The sequence below is a fragment of the Indicator indicator genome, chromosome 26, assembly GCF_027791375.1.
Source record: "Indicator indicator isolate 239-I01 chromosome 26, UM_Iind_1.1, whole genome shotgun sequence".
Lineage (NCBI taxonomy): Eukaryota > Metazoa > Chordata > Aves > Piciformes > Indicatoridae > Indicator > Indicator indicator.
In genome coordinates this window covers 16,419,818-16,433,959 of record NC_072035.1, presented here as the reverse complement: position 1 = coordinate 16,433,959, position 14,142 = coordinate 16,419,818, and the positions used below count along the sequence as shown (strand labels likewise).

At 49.6% G+C, this 14,142-nt stretch overlaps 1 protein-coding gene across 1 annotated transcript in view; it reads left to right on the top strand.

Annotated features, from left to right (window-relative positions):
- Positions 1-3,684: 3,684 nt before the first annotated feature.
- The window catches only part of HORMAD2 (HORMA domain containing 2), a 31,390-nt gene continuing 20,932 nt past the window's right edge, over positions 3,685-14,142 (top strand). Inside the window, 7 exon segments of the mRNA XM_054392595.1 lie at positions 3,685-3,735; positions 4,953-5,097; positions 6,195-6,258; positions 8,397-8,433; positions 9,916-9,936; positions 10,999-11,025; positions 12,315-12,382. Of these exon segments, the coding sequence (XP_054248570.1) occupies positions 3,685-3,735; positions 4,953-5,097; positions 6,195-6,258; positions 8,397-8,433; positions 9,916-9,936; positions 10,999-11,025; positions 12,315-12,382 (413 nt within the window).

Below are 14,142 nucleotides of genomic sequence, written 5' to 3'. Positions count from 1 at the left end.
GATGCTAGCTCCAAAATAATCTGCCTCTTACAAAGTCCCTGATGCCTTTAGTTTGAACAGGGGTGATATTTAAAAGTCTTTCTTTCCCTAGGGAAGTACCAGAATATTCTAAGAATGGGTCTTCTGGCTTTGAGTAATGTAAAACCTGCTCATGATTTAGGGTGATATGCTGCTAATAAACCCAGTATTTTCCTTTACGGTGATTTTCAATGGGTATGACACCAAACTGGCTTTATAAGCATGACTGCTGGAGTCTGAAGTTTGGGATGAAACACAGGGACGTGGCTGTGCTCCAGCATCAGCTCAAATTAGCTGGAGAGTGGAAGGGTTAGGGGAAGGTTACTGGAGCAAACCCAGCTTTTACCTCAGCCCTGCCTCACAAGGTCATGCTGATTTACTGCTTGAATATTCAGGTTCTTGTTTGGTGGCGACTCAAGTGATTCCTAGACACTAGCATGGTGGCCAAATCAGCACTGCCACAGCCACCTGGGGTATCACAGCTGTGCCATGCCCCAGCACCCACTGGCCCCTGCTTCCCCAGAGCTTGGCATACACTGAAAACTCTTAACCATGGTGAAAATCCTTCCACTCACCAGCTCCTGCAGCTGTGACTGGGAAGCCCAGAAACATTCATGACAAGACAAGGAGGCTCAGGGGAGACCTTCCCACTTTCTACAATGCCCTAAAAAGAGGTTGGAACCAGATAGGAATTGGTCTCCTCTCTCAAAGAACAAGTGACAGGACAAGAGGAAACAGCCTCAAGTTGCCCATGGGAGGTTTAGGTTGGACATGAGGAACAATTTCTTTCCCAAGAGGGTTGTCAGGGCCTAGCCCATGCTGCCCAGGGCAGTGGTGGAGTCCCCATCCCTGGAAGAGTTTAAAAGCCCTGGAGATGTGGTGCTGTGGGACATGGTCTGGTGGTGACCTGGCAGTGTTAAAGGTTGGACTCAGTCATCTTAAAGGTCTTTTCCATCCTAAACGATTCTGTGACTCCATGATCCTGCTCGGGGGACCTGTGGTCCTGCTGGTGGCATCTGCTGTGGGCATGATGCCAGGCACCCACAGGGGTTGGCATCCCACATCTCCACTGTTCCCATGTGAGGACCTCCTGCCCTCCACCCTACCACCCCCTGCCATGTCCCTGCTGCCGCTTACTTCCCCAGGGTCACCTCTCCCTGCCTGCACCGTGTGCGCCACTAAGCCGCCGGGCCGGGCCGGGCCGGGCCGGGCCGGGCCTGGGGAAGGACACAAGAATGTTCCCCTGGGCACGGCTGAGACACCCTGTGAAATCCGTGCCAGCTGCCGAGACGGTGCCGTGCCCCCGCAGCCGTGACCCCCCGGCCGGGCCCGCCATGGCCGGAGCCTTGAGGGAGGATGTGGGGGGCGCAGGGCCTCGGCCTCGTACCGGCCCCGCCCGCCGCCAGCTGCGCTCCGGCCAGGCGCGGGAGGAGGAGCGCGCGGCACCGCACGCGGTACCCCTGCCCCGAGACACGCCCCGGGGGAGTTCAGGTACTCCCTGCCCCTCAGGGGAGTTCAGGTATTCCCTTGCACCTCAGGGGAGTTCAGGTACTCCCTGCCTCGGGAGCCCTGCACCTCAGGGCGTTCTTGCCTGAGGGGAGTCCTGTCTCGGGGGAGCTCCCACCCCAGGGGACCCTGTGGCTCAGGAACACTCTGCCTTGGGGGCACCTCCTTCCTCAGCGGGCTCTGTACCTCAGGTCTCCCCTGCTTCAAGGGAATCAACTTCCCCAAGGGACCCTTTGCCTCAGGGGGCTCCCTGCCCCGTGGGGTTCCTGTCCTTCAGGGTTCTTATGCCTCAGGGGACCTCCTGTCCCGGGGGTCCCACTTGAGGCCCCCTGTGCCTCAGGGACCTCTCACCTCAGGCCATCGGGTGGTGGGCTCGACCCAGGGCATCTTGTGAAGACTGGCCAGGCTTAACCTTCAGTTGAAAAAAAAAAAACAAAAAACCAACCACCCAGAAGCAAACCCACTACCGATGAAGACTTTGAACCCTACTTTTATTTTCTTGGGGCCTGCTGAAGCCTCCCATGGCCTGAGGTGAGGCCTGAGGGGGCAGTGGGTGTGTGGGCACAGGGCCGAAGGGGTGAAGTCCCCAAGGGGAGAATTTGGAGGTTCCTGAGATGATGGGGAAGAGGTTTGATTTCTCCCAGTTAACACTAAATTTCTGATCTAGGTGATAAAGCATCTTTGGAGGAGGTGCACAGATTGTGGGCGAGGTGAGATGATGATAGTGAAGCTTTGGAGGGACCCTGTGCTGAAACAGCCAGGTCAGAGTGGATAAGCTCAGCTTAGGTGCACCAATAAATCGATTGTAAGCGTGGTATGTTGTAGGAAACATGTTTCCTTATCTCCCTGGCTGACTTAAATCAGCTTTATTTGACTAACAACCTCAGGTTGCAATAATGCCTTTGTCTGCTTTCATTGCATTCCAGCCCTGTTCACAGCACTTAGCCAGTCATGACTAACAAGATACACTTTCCTAAAATATTTAACATATTAAAAATTTTGCAGGTGTATACTTGTTTGAAATAGACTTTTATAGCTGTAATCTGTCCTTGTTACTAAATGAAGGACTAAATTTAGCATAAAAGCTGTCACCATGTTCCAATCAACATGTCTTAATGACTGCCAACAAATGGAAATCAGGCTTTCATGGATAAAAAAAAAAACCCAACCCAAACCAAAAAAAGCCTAAAAGGTACAAATGCAAAATAAGATTAGATCAACTGCCATGATACAAATCTGCTGCATTAGCTCACGATTTAAATCAACCCACCCTGGATTTGCCATTTTAATTGTTAGTAGAAATACTGACTAGCTGTGGACAAGGCAGCACTCCTCTGGGGACTTGTTTGTGGTGTCTCCTTCCATTACCAGCTCCCCCTGATAGCAGCTGCACGTTGAGCTCTCCCAGGGAGCCATTTTTCAGACCAGTCAACCTGGGCCTTGTTAATTCCATCTAATGGAAGGCTTTAATCATGATGTCAGATGGTGCTAAATCAAGTACCCCACCAAAGTGTGAAGCATCTAATGTCCACTTTATTGCCTTTATCAATCAGCTTTTCATTATTGTAAAAAGAGTATTTTCCTCTTTAATCCAGCCATGTCTAACAGGGCCTGCTTTCATTGGAACAATGTGGATTTCTCTCCCCCATCCCCCCCCATTTTTTTTTCCACCCTTTCAAGGTGTCCCAGAGGAATCATTCCTTTATTCAGGCCAAGATTGATGTGAGTGTGTTTCCTGCTTACCCTTGCTAAAATACTGGCTGCTGTTGGCAGCCTTCCAGTTCTTTCACATTCCCCCTTCACACTTCTTAATGGTTGTAGAAATTAACATTTGTGGTTTGGAATATGAGAACTGCATTTTGAAGAGGTACCAGCTGACACCAGGTACAGTTGTGGCCCTGAATTTCAAATCCTATTGATTGTTTACCAGGGAATAAGAAGTTTTCTTGCTCTGCAGAATCTCAGATGGTGCTGTGGAATATCCTTGGTTTGCTTTGTCCTGGCTGTCAGTTAGCTTTCAGACTCAGATAAGCTGAAGAAAATCTCATTCTTTGTTGAAGGAAGATGGGAAATTGCAATGACTGAGTATTTTCCAGGTGTCTCATATCTTCTTTTTCCAGGTTTTAATTAGGAGTGGAAAGCAGAGCTTTGCAATACAGGATGGCTACTCAGCAGCTTTTACAGACCAGGCAAAAGAAAAAGTCCTCTAAGGTAAAAACCTGGCAATGTAATAGTGCTGACAGTCTCACTTCTCAGTTTTGGACCTGGCACATCTGTGCTTGGTGAGGTGGGAACACTTTCTGTTGTCTGCACTGATCTTACTTGGATTATTTGCAGTTTAGTGAGTCCAGGAAGATGCAGTGTGAAGCTTTGACATGTATTTGACTAAACAAATGTAGGCTCATTAGGTGTATGCAGAGCTTCATTAGCTGGAAGAAAAGCAATGAGCTACTAGGGGCACTAAATTTAGTGTACTTTCCCACTGAGTTAGTGTTAAAATCATGTTAAAATCACACAGTGCTTAGTAATGACAGCAGCTCCAGTCACAGAGACGTTCACAGTTCTGTGTTAAAATGCCTCTGAAAGCCAGGTCTGTGCATGGCATTGGCAGGTTGAGGCTGTGCCAGAGCTCAAAGAAAGCCCTGGCAGGTAGCAAACTCCGGTGCAACAGTGCAGGGCACCCCAGCACTGCCACTTGTTTGGCTCCACAATTAATTCTGCAGAGCTAAACTGTCAGAAAACTCCACACTTCATTTTGTAGAGGTGGCTGTGTATTAAGTGGCAGTATTGGTGCAGTGGAAGGGGTGGGAATGTCCAGCTCTGACAGAAGGGGAGCAAAGGACTGCCCAGTGTAGGCTGCATGGGAGTCTGTCATAGAATCATAGAATGCTTTGGGTTGGAAGGGACCTCCAAAGGTCATCTAGGCCAAGCCCCCTGCAGTGAGCAGGAACATCCTGCACTAGATCAGGTTGCTCTGAACCTTGTCAAGCCTGACCTTGAGTATCTCCAGGGGTGGGGACTCAACTGTCTCCCTGGGAAACCTGTTCCAATCACCTCAGATCTCTTGGTAACTATCCTTTGGACATTTAATCCCACTTCAGTCCATAGTATGAGAACCAGAGAATCACAGTATCACAGAATGGGTTAGGGTGAAGAAGACTTTCAAGATCATCTAGTTTCAGCCCCCCTGCCATGGTCAGGGACACCTCCTATTAGAGCAGCTTGCTCAAGTTCCCATCCCACCTGCCTTTGAACGCTTCCAGGCTTGCACCCTCCAGAGCTTCTCTGGGCATCCTGTTCCAGTGCCTCACCACCCTGGAAATATTAAAATTACATCTTTAAGTAAAATCACTTTTTTTTTTCTCCCCCACCTAATCCCTGTGTGACCTGGAAGTGGTGCTGGGTTGGGCTTTGTCCTTCTCTTTCAGGAATCAGTGGTGTTCCCCAACAAAGTCTCCACGGAGCAGCAGTCGGTGGTGCTGGTGAAACAGCTGCTGGCCATCTCTGTGTCCTGTATCACCTACATGAGGGGGCTGTTCCCAGAGAGCTCCTATGGAACTCGTTATTTAGATGGTAAAACTTCCACTTGGTGCTGAGCTCTTCTTTCTGCTCATCATATTTTAGCTGTCATCTGTTTTAGCTGCCAACTGCTCATGTAGGTGGGAGCTCAGTTTGTTAGGACCATAAGTAATGGGCTTTCTCCAGTCTGGATGCAGACAGTGCTTGTGCCTCAGATGGAGAGCCTGGAGAGTAGGTCTTCAAAGTAGGATCTTGGAGTCCTGGTTGATAAGTTATCCATGGGACAGCAATGTGCCTTGGTGGCCAAGAAGGCCAATGGTATACTCAGGTGCATTAAGAAGAGTGTGTGCAGCAGGTCGAGGGAGCTTCTTCTCCCCCTTTACTCAGCCCTAGTGAGACCACACCTGGAATGTTGTGTCCAGTTCTAGGCTCCCCACTTCAAGAGGGACAGGCAACTGCTTGGGAGAGTTCAACAGAGGCTACGAGGATGATTAATGGACTGGAGCATCTCTCTTAGGAGGAAAGACTGAGAGACCTGGAGCCATTTAGTACGGAAAAGAGAAGGCTGAGAGGGGACCTTATTGATGTCTACAAGTATCTGAAGGGTGGCTGCTAGGCTGCCAGGCTCTTTTCAGTGATACCCAGTGACAGGAAAGGGGAAATGGATGCAAACTCAATCACAGGAAGTTCCACCTCAACATGAGGAGAAACTTCTTTAATGTGAATGTGCTGGAGCCCTGGAGCAGGCTGCCCAGAGAGGTTGTGGAGTCTGCTCCTCTGGAGAGATTCCAAACCCACCTGGCCATTGTGCTGGGCAAGCTGCTGTGGGTGCCCCTGCTTTAGCAGGAAAGTTGGAATGGATGGATGATCTCCAGAAGTCCCTTCCAACCCCTTCTGTGCTGGGATTTGAGCATTCTGTGCTGTCAGGGAATTGCCAAATAGGTGGGAGCGGAGAAGAGGAGGGAGGAGAGGAGAGGAGTTGCTGTGGTGTTTTGAAATGAAGCCGTAGCTCTGGCACTTGTGTCTGTCCACCTGGGATTCGGTGGAAACCCACCACTTCCTGTCAGGAAGGACCTGCAGCTGACACATTTTCCCGAGAAAGGGAAGCTGCGATAAGGACTCTAACTCTGTGCTAAATCTGGTTTTTGCAGACCTCTGTCTAAAAATTCTCCGAGAAGATAAAAGCTGTCTGGGATCGCTGCAGATAGTCAAGTGGTGAGTGAGTAACAGTGAAACCAAGACGAGACTATGCTGAGTAGCAGGCAGCTGCCCCCTGCACTGCCACTGCTTCCTGCCTCTGACACTGCTGTGCCCACAGCGCTGCCCGCTGTGCCAGGCTGGCTCCCGCTGCTGCAGCTGGCATGCTCAGCCCTATGCGTGAGCAGGACAGAATTAGCTGCCCAGGATCATGTGAGTCCAAGGCCTGTGGAAGTGCTGGATGGAGTGAGGTCATGGTCAGGCCCCAGAGCACATAGAGGCAGAGTAGATATGGAGAGGGGGGAGAGGAAATATTGAGGTTGGTTCTGTTGCTGTTTAGTCGTTGCTCGTTTTGCTCTGACAGGAGTTCTGGTTGGTGTGCAAGATTCTTACCTCCCTGGATGGTCCCAGTCCAGGTGCCCTCCAGCTTTGTTTAGTGGCATTGAGTGCATCCTCAGCAAGTTTGCTGATGACACCAAGCTGTGTGGTGAGCTGGACTCACTTGGGGCCAAGGATGGCATCCAGAAGGATCTTGACAGGCTTGAGAAGTATGCCAGTGCCAACTGCAATAGGTGCAACAAGTCACAGGGCAAGGTCCTGCAGCTAGGTCAGGCCAGCCCCAGGCACAAATCCAGGTTGGGTGCAAAGGGGGTTGAGAGCAGCCCTGAAGAAAAAGCCTTGGGGGTGTTGGTTGTGGAGAAGCTCCCCATCAGCTGGAGATGTCCCTGCCCATGGCAGGGCGGTTGGAGGAGATGATCTCTAAGGTCCCTTCCAACCTAAGTCAGTGTGTTTCACAGCTGGCATGTTCTCACAAAGCAGAGGCCGACTTTGATGTGCTGAGGAGATAGCTTGCTGCACATTGACTCAGGCAGTCAAATCTGACTGTTGCTACCTCAAAGGATATTTAGTACTCTGAGAAAAGTCCACAGCTGTAAACTCTGCATCAGATAATAAAAGATTTACAAGAGCAAACATGTCAGGCTGTGTTCAGGGTGAAGCTTCAGCCAAGCTCTGCACAAGGCCAACGGGAAAAGAGCCATCAGGGATCAAGCTGGGGAGCTAGAACTGAGCACTGAGCCATTCTCAGGCAGCCTTAGGCCTTGGATCCTTGTCTTCTGCAGGGTTCACGTGAGCTTCAGGATGGCAGTATCATAGAATCCTAAAATGGCTTAGGTTGGGAGGGACCTTAGAGATCACCTACTCCAGCCTCCCTACCATGGGCAGGGACAGCTCTCAACTAGACTTGGTTACTCAAGGCCTCATCCAACCTGGCCTTGAACACATCAGGAAGGGGACATTCACAACCTCTCTGCGCAACCCCTTCCAGAGTCTCACCACCCTCATACTGAAAAACTTCGTCCTAAGTTCCAGTCTAACCCTGTTCTCCCTCAATTTCAAACCATTCCCTCTTGTCCTGTCTCTGGACACCCTTAGGAAAAGTCCCTCTGCAGCCTTCATGTAGGATCCCTTCAGGTATTGGAAAGCAGCTTGAAGGTCCCCCTGGAGTCTTCTCCAGGCTGAACAACCCCAGGTCCCTCAGCCTACCCTCATAGCAGAGGTGCTCCAGCCCTTGGATTATCGTCATGGTCTCTTCTGGACTCACTCCAATGGCTCTGTGTCTTTATGCTGGGGACACCACAACTGGGTACTGTTGTTCTGACTCAGGTGGGGTCTCAGCAGAGCAGAGCCAAGGGGCAGAATCCCCTCTACTGCCCTGCTGGCCACACTCCTCTGGCGGCAGCCCAGCACACAGCTGCCTTCTGGACTGCAGGAGGGCACTGCTGGCTCCTGGGGAGCTCCTCCTCAACCAGCACCCGCAAGGCTTTTTCTTCAAGGCTCTCAACCCCCTCTGCACCCAGCCTGGATTTGTGTCTGGGGTTGGCCTGACCCAGCTGCAGGACCTGGCCCTGTGACTTGTTGAACCTCATGTAGTTTGCACTGGCACACTTCTCAAGCCTGAGATGTAGAAGTATAAACAGCTGACAAATGTGGAGGGAGGAGAGAGCCTTTATGATGGTTGGCCTGAAAACAACTTGACAAGCCCAAATGGTTGCTAGTCCAGAGAAAATGCACTTTAAAGTGTATCTGATGAGTGTGTGTTTACAGATCAGGAGATAAATGTGGTTGGTTAGAACTAACATGTTTCTCCTTGGCAGGCTTCAAGGTTGTTTTGATGCTTTGGAGAGGCAGTATGTAAGTTTTTTTTCATGCTTTTTAATAGACTTTCCTATTTATTCATCAAATATGGACACAAGATAATTGCCCTGTGTTTTTGTAATGAGCTTGCATGGACACAACACACATTTACAGCTGGGAGGCAGGGTAAAGACTCTACCCTGAGAATATCCATGTGAGATTTGGGGTTCTTCAGCCCAAATCTGGGCCATTGTTTCAGCTTGCCTGTACATGGTATGTGGTCCCATTTCCAGCCTGAAATGGATTTCCTCAGTTATGATTCATGTTTGTGGCCTCTAATACTTGGATAGAGACACTGCCAGTCAGAAATGAGGTCTTGATCTCCATACCTGAGGTTCTTCTGTGCTCTTGCTTTCCTTTTTCTCCTGTCCCCTCATATTTTTATAGATTCATAGATTCATGGAATGGTTTGAGTTGGAATGGACCTTAAAGGTCATCCAGTTCCAACCCCCCTGCCATGGGCAGGGACACCTCCCACTAGATGTCTCAGTTTGCTCAAGGGCTCTTCCAGCCTGGCCTTGAACACCTCCAGGGAGGGGGCATCCACAGCCTCCCTGGGCAACCTGTTCCAGTGTCTCACCACCCTCCCTGGAAAGAAGTTTTTTCCTAATCTCCAGTCTAAATCTGCCCTCCTCAAGCTTAAATCCATTGCCCCTTGTCCTATCACTGCAAGCCCTTTCCCCTTCTTCTCATTTTCTCCAACCCTAACTCATTTTTAACATTCTGGGAAATAACCCATGATGCAAGGGATGTGACTACTTCTGAGACAAAACCATCTAGTCAGTAACCCTGTCTCTTGCTGATGCTGACATAAAAACTGCTCTGCACAGGAAAAAAGCACCAGCTTCTGTCAGCACTGTTCCTCAGGGCAGATCTCACCAAGATCAGATTCAGCACTGATCATCAGATGGGCTCTTGTACATCAACTGCCAGAGATGAGATAATCCAGAACGTTGTGAACTCAGCTGATTGCTTGCTGACAGTTCTAGGAGGTGTTTAGCTCTCTGCTGTTTATAAGGGACATGAATTATTTATTATTTGACATGGATTAAGGGGGGAAAAAATCGAGGTATTGAAGTATGTTCTAGGATTGTTTTCAAGAGTAATCTCATGTACATTGTCTTGCTCTATGATAATTAAATACCTTTGAGGGGGGTTGCATAGCAGAGAGCAAATATTGGTCTGGAGCAGGGATGAGTGCTCTTTAAACCAGCACAGCCTGTGGGGATTGGTTTAGGAGGAGTCCCAGGAGTGCGTCTGAGCCTGCATCTTCTTCCTTGGCGATCCAAGCTAAGCCAAGCTGGCTGGCCACTAGGTGTTGCTGATGCTGTGCTGAGAAGGACCTGCCTGAAGGGCTTTGTTTAGCTCGGTTTCTCCATGTCCCCTCGCTGGCTGCAGGCAGTTAGATTTCCACGGCTTTCTTTTCCTTGCCCACCGAGGTCAGAGTCTGATTTTGTGTTTTGTTTTTTCCCTCCATAGTTACACATCGCCGTGCTGGCAGTAAGTACAGGAGCACAAGGTGTTTTTCTTCCCCTCTCTGCTTGAAAGAGATATGGATGGAGTCAAGGTTGTGCCAAGCCATTTGTGCCTTTTTGAAGGGGAAGCCACGATGTGTGTGGTTTGGGAGGGAGCTGTAACCTTTCTTGAATGGGTAAATATAAACTTCCCAGGCTGCGTGGGAATTAGTTTGCTTAGCATGTCAGGCTGAGGCCTTACACCCAGCCTGCAACTAGAAGCACTCTCATGTGCTTCATGGCATTGCTTCCTTTAAACTCTTGCCTCCGTGGATTGCCTCCATGAAAGCTACTGTCATCTCCATGCCCCCCTGCAGAAGAGTCCTCCTCATTAATCTGATTCCTGGAGAAACCAGCACCTGCTCTTGGCTGCACAGGGAGTTGTTTGCCCTGGGCTTTTGTAAAGCACCAAGAGCTGTGCTGCAGATCTACTCCGTGGATAATCCCAGTAGTTACATCTCAGGCATCCTGAGCTGCCTGTGAGGGTTGGAATGGGAATCATAGAATTGTTAGGGTTGGAAGGGTGCTCAAAGATCATCTAGTTCCACCCCCCTGCCATGGGCAGGGACACCTCACACTACATCAGGTTGCTCAGAGCCACTTTCACCCTGGCCTTAAAAACCTCCAAGGATGAGGCTTCTACCACCTCCCTGGGCAACCTGTTCCAGTGTCTCACCACCCTCATGGTGAAAAACTTCCTAACATCCAATCTGAATCTACCCATTTCTATTTTTGTTCCCTTCCCCCTAGTCCTATCATTACCTGACACCCTAAAAAGTCTCTCCCCAGCTTTCTAGTAGGCCCCCTTCAGATACTGGAAGGCCACAATAAAACTCCTCCACAATGACACACCTGAGTGTGCTTTCCCTGGCTTTGAAGTGCTAGGTGGTGACTGCTGGTAGAGAAGGGCTGTGTCTCAGCCATCCCCTTTTCTTATCCCACACTAAAGACAGCACCAAGCTCTGCTGTCAACATGGTGGTTCAGTCACTTCTCACTGGTTCAGTTTATCCAAGGAGAGAATGGCCTCACTGTGCTTTCTTGTCACAGATTTACACCAATCCCAAGGAACCGGAGGTAAGAAAGAGCCTTAATTAATCTTTGAGGCCACTGAAGGCATGGGTGAGTAGATTTTTATTCAGAGTTGGCTTGCAGGCTTAAATTGTACCCTGATGTGGCTGCTTGGTGACCCTGTTTCTCTTCTGCCTTCCCTCAAGCTCAGTGAGCTGGACTGTGATCAAACACTCCCACCAGGCACAAGGCTGTGAGCCCATCTAGGGCCTCCAGAAGGGATGGGGACAGGCAGCTAATGGGCATGCTCCCAGTTCTGTTTTCCTTGGCCAAAGAGAAGTGGGAAGTGCAAACTAATTCTGTTGAAATTGGAGATGGTTTTTCACACAGACGGGTTTAGGACAGAAGCTCTGGGTTGCTTCAGACATGAGTTGTATGGGTGATGCCTGTCCTTATCCTTTTGGTGTTCTCTGTTGGGATTCTGTTTTTTCCAACTGGTGGAGGCAAACTGGAAGGTCTGATATATATAGGTGAGGTTCTGCATCCATACTGTGTCTACAGAACAGGTGCAGAGAAGGCTGCAGAATCTGTGCTCACCTGGTCTGTGTCACACCTCAGCATCTGAGGAGGGAGCAAGAGTTTAGTCCCTCCCAAGGCTGGGGTTTGTCAGGAAGTCTCAGAGTTAAGGGCTCAGCTGAGCTGCTGCTAATCCCCTTCATTGCCTCTGGAAAAAAAACCAAACAAACAGATTATAGGCATGGAATAGGACTACAATGGAGCCTTTCTCTTGTGGGGAGGTTGTCTGTTCTTCCTCATTGTTCTATTATCTAAAATCATAGTGAATCTTTTCCTTTTAGATGGAAAATCATCTGGATTTTTTTTTAACCTTCCTCAGAAAACTCTGGCCCCAGTGAGATTCAATCACTTTTACCCTAGCAGGAAGGAAGGAGTCCTTCAGGCCCTTGTCTCCATGTGACACTGCATCACCTGTGGAGCCTCACACTTTTCCTTGTAGCAGGGTAGGACACGCACACAGTGTGATGCGTGCCTGGCCCCACTCCTCTTTAGAGGGTTAGGCCAGGGAGTCAGGCCCAGAGAGGAAGTGGAAGGAGGAAGCAGGAAGTTTGCCCTTTTTTTGGTGATTCTTTCAGTGCTGGGTAAACTGGGGTGGTGAAGAACATTTGCCAAAGCTCATGCAAGCAGTAATAGCCTTAAAGCTGTCATCAGGTCATTAAATTAATGCTGCACTCTGGCATAAAGCTGGGAGAGGGCACCAGGAGCCTCAGAATGCATCTTTAGACTTGTTACTAAAAGGGACCCCTTTCTTCTTGTCCCCTCTCTTCTCAAATCTCCAGACAGTGACTGAACTGTATCAGTTCAAGTTCAAGTACATAAAGGAGGTGCCCCAGATGGACATCATCAGGTAATGGTTTGGGTTTATTTCCCAGAATTTCACTGTGTGCTTGCAGCATTAAGAAGAAATTTTCTGATTAGAACATGTCTGGGCCACTGAGCAGCTGTGAATGTCATCAGAGCTGAGGATGCTTCCCCTACAGGATAGGACCTGCTGAGGTGGTGAGTTGAAATGCTGTCACATAGCACAGGGAGGCATCTAAAGAGCACCAGAAGGGAGGTAAGGACAGTAGAGAAATGGTGCCACCAAAAGGGAGGTAAGGACAGTGTAGAAGTGGTGCCACCAGAAGGGAGGTAAGGACAGTGTAGAAGTGGTGCCACCAAAAGGGAGGTAAGGACAGTCTAGATCATAGAAATAACAACAGTACCCAAATGGGACTCTGCAGCCCTTGGTCCCTCACACTGGCCAAGGAGAGGCTAAGTGATCTTGCTGTTGGGTTTATATCTGCTCTGTTCAAATCTTTTCACTGCTCTGAGGCTTCAAACCCCATGGCATTGGTTTCCTTGGCTCTGTTTCACAGCTTCACACACTGCATTGGGTTGGAAGGGACCCTTAAGGGTCCAACCCCCTGCAGCCAGAAGGGACACCTCCGGCTAGAGCAGGCTGCACAGAGACACATCAAGGCTGATCTTGAAGGTCTCCAGGGACAGGGCCTCAACCACATCCCTGGGCAACCTGTTCCTGTGTCTCATCAACCTTCATTGTGCAGAACTTCCTCCTGATGTCTGACCTAAATCTCCCCTCATCCTAGCCTCACAGGCCCTTCTGAACAGTCCCTCCCCAGCCTTCCTGGAGGGGAGGTACTGATACTGAAAGGCAGCTCCAAGGTCTCCCTGGAGCCTTCTCCAGGCTGAACAGCCCCAGCTCTCCCAGCCTGTCCCCATGGCAGAGGTGCTGCAGTCCATCAGTGACTGCCATGGCAGGATTACAGGGTGCCAGCAGTCATTAGTAACCTGAGGTTCTGGCATTTGTCATGGTTGCCCATCTGCTCCTGCAGCTCCTAACACCCTGCAAGGTTTATTGTCATGTGCACACTGCCACTTAATTGTTCCTCCAGCAATGGTTTGTGGGTCTGCATCATTGTATCTGAGGGGTAATGGGAAACTTTCCCCTAAATGGTCTCTGCCTTGTTGTAGGTGGATTTGGAGGAATTCCTTGTGTGGATCCCAGTTCTTCAGCTTCTACCTTTTGACACATTCCTGCATCAAATCCACAATGTTATTCAACTATTGCTAGTCCTTGAGCTGCTACTTCATATGGAAGTCTTTGCTTCTGCTCTTTCCTCCTACCATTTCTATCCCACCAATCCCAAGACTTGTAAAGGTGATGTGTACCTACGTCCCCTTCACTCCGCCTTAGGCACTGCCAGGCTTTGTCCTCTCATTTACTGCATGTTGCTGAGTACACAGGATTTAATTATAGGCTGGTTTGGGTTGGAAGTGACCTTAAAGATCATCTAGTTCTGGCCTCCCTTCCATGGGCAGGGACACCTTCATCAGAAGGAGGTTACTGAAGGCCTCATCCAAGCTGTTCTTGGACACCTCCAGGGTTGGAGCCCAACAGCCTAATTTAATGCAGTGTGCTCAGCATAGTGTTGCTGTTGGCAGTTTGGTGCCAACCAAACCACAGCCTGGGAAGTCAAGTTGCTTGACAGCCACTCTGTTGTCATGATGGGCCAAGAAGCTTCAAATGGAAGGGGAAATTGGCTATTCCTTCCACTGGATTCAGCCCTGGGATCCTCTCTGCCCTTTTGGGTTGTTTACTGCTTT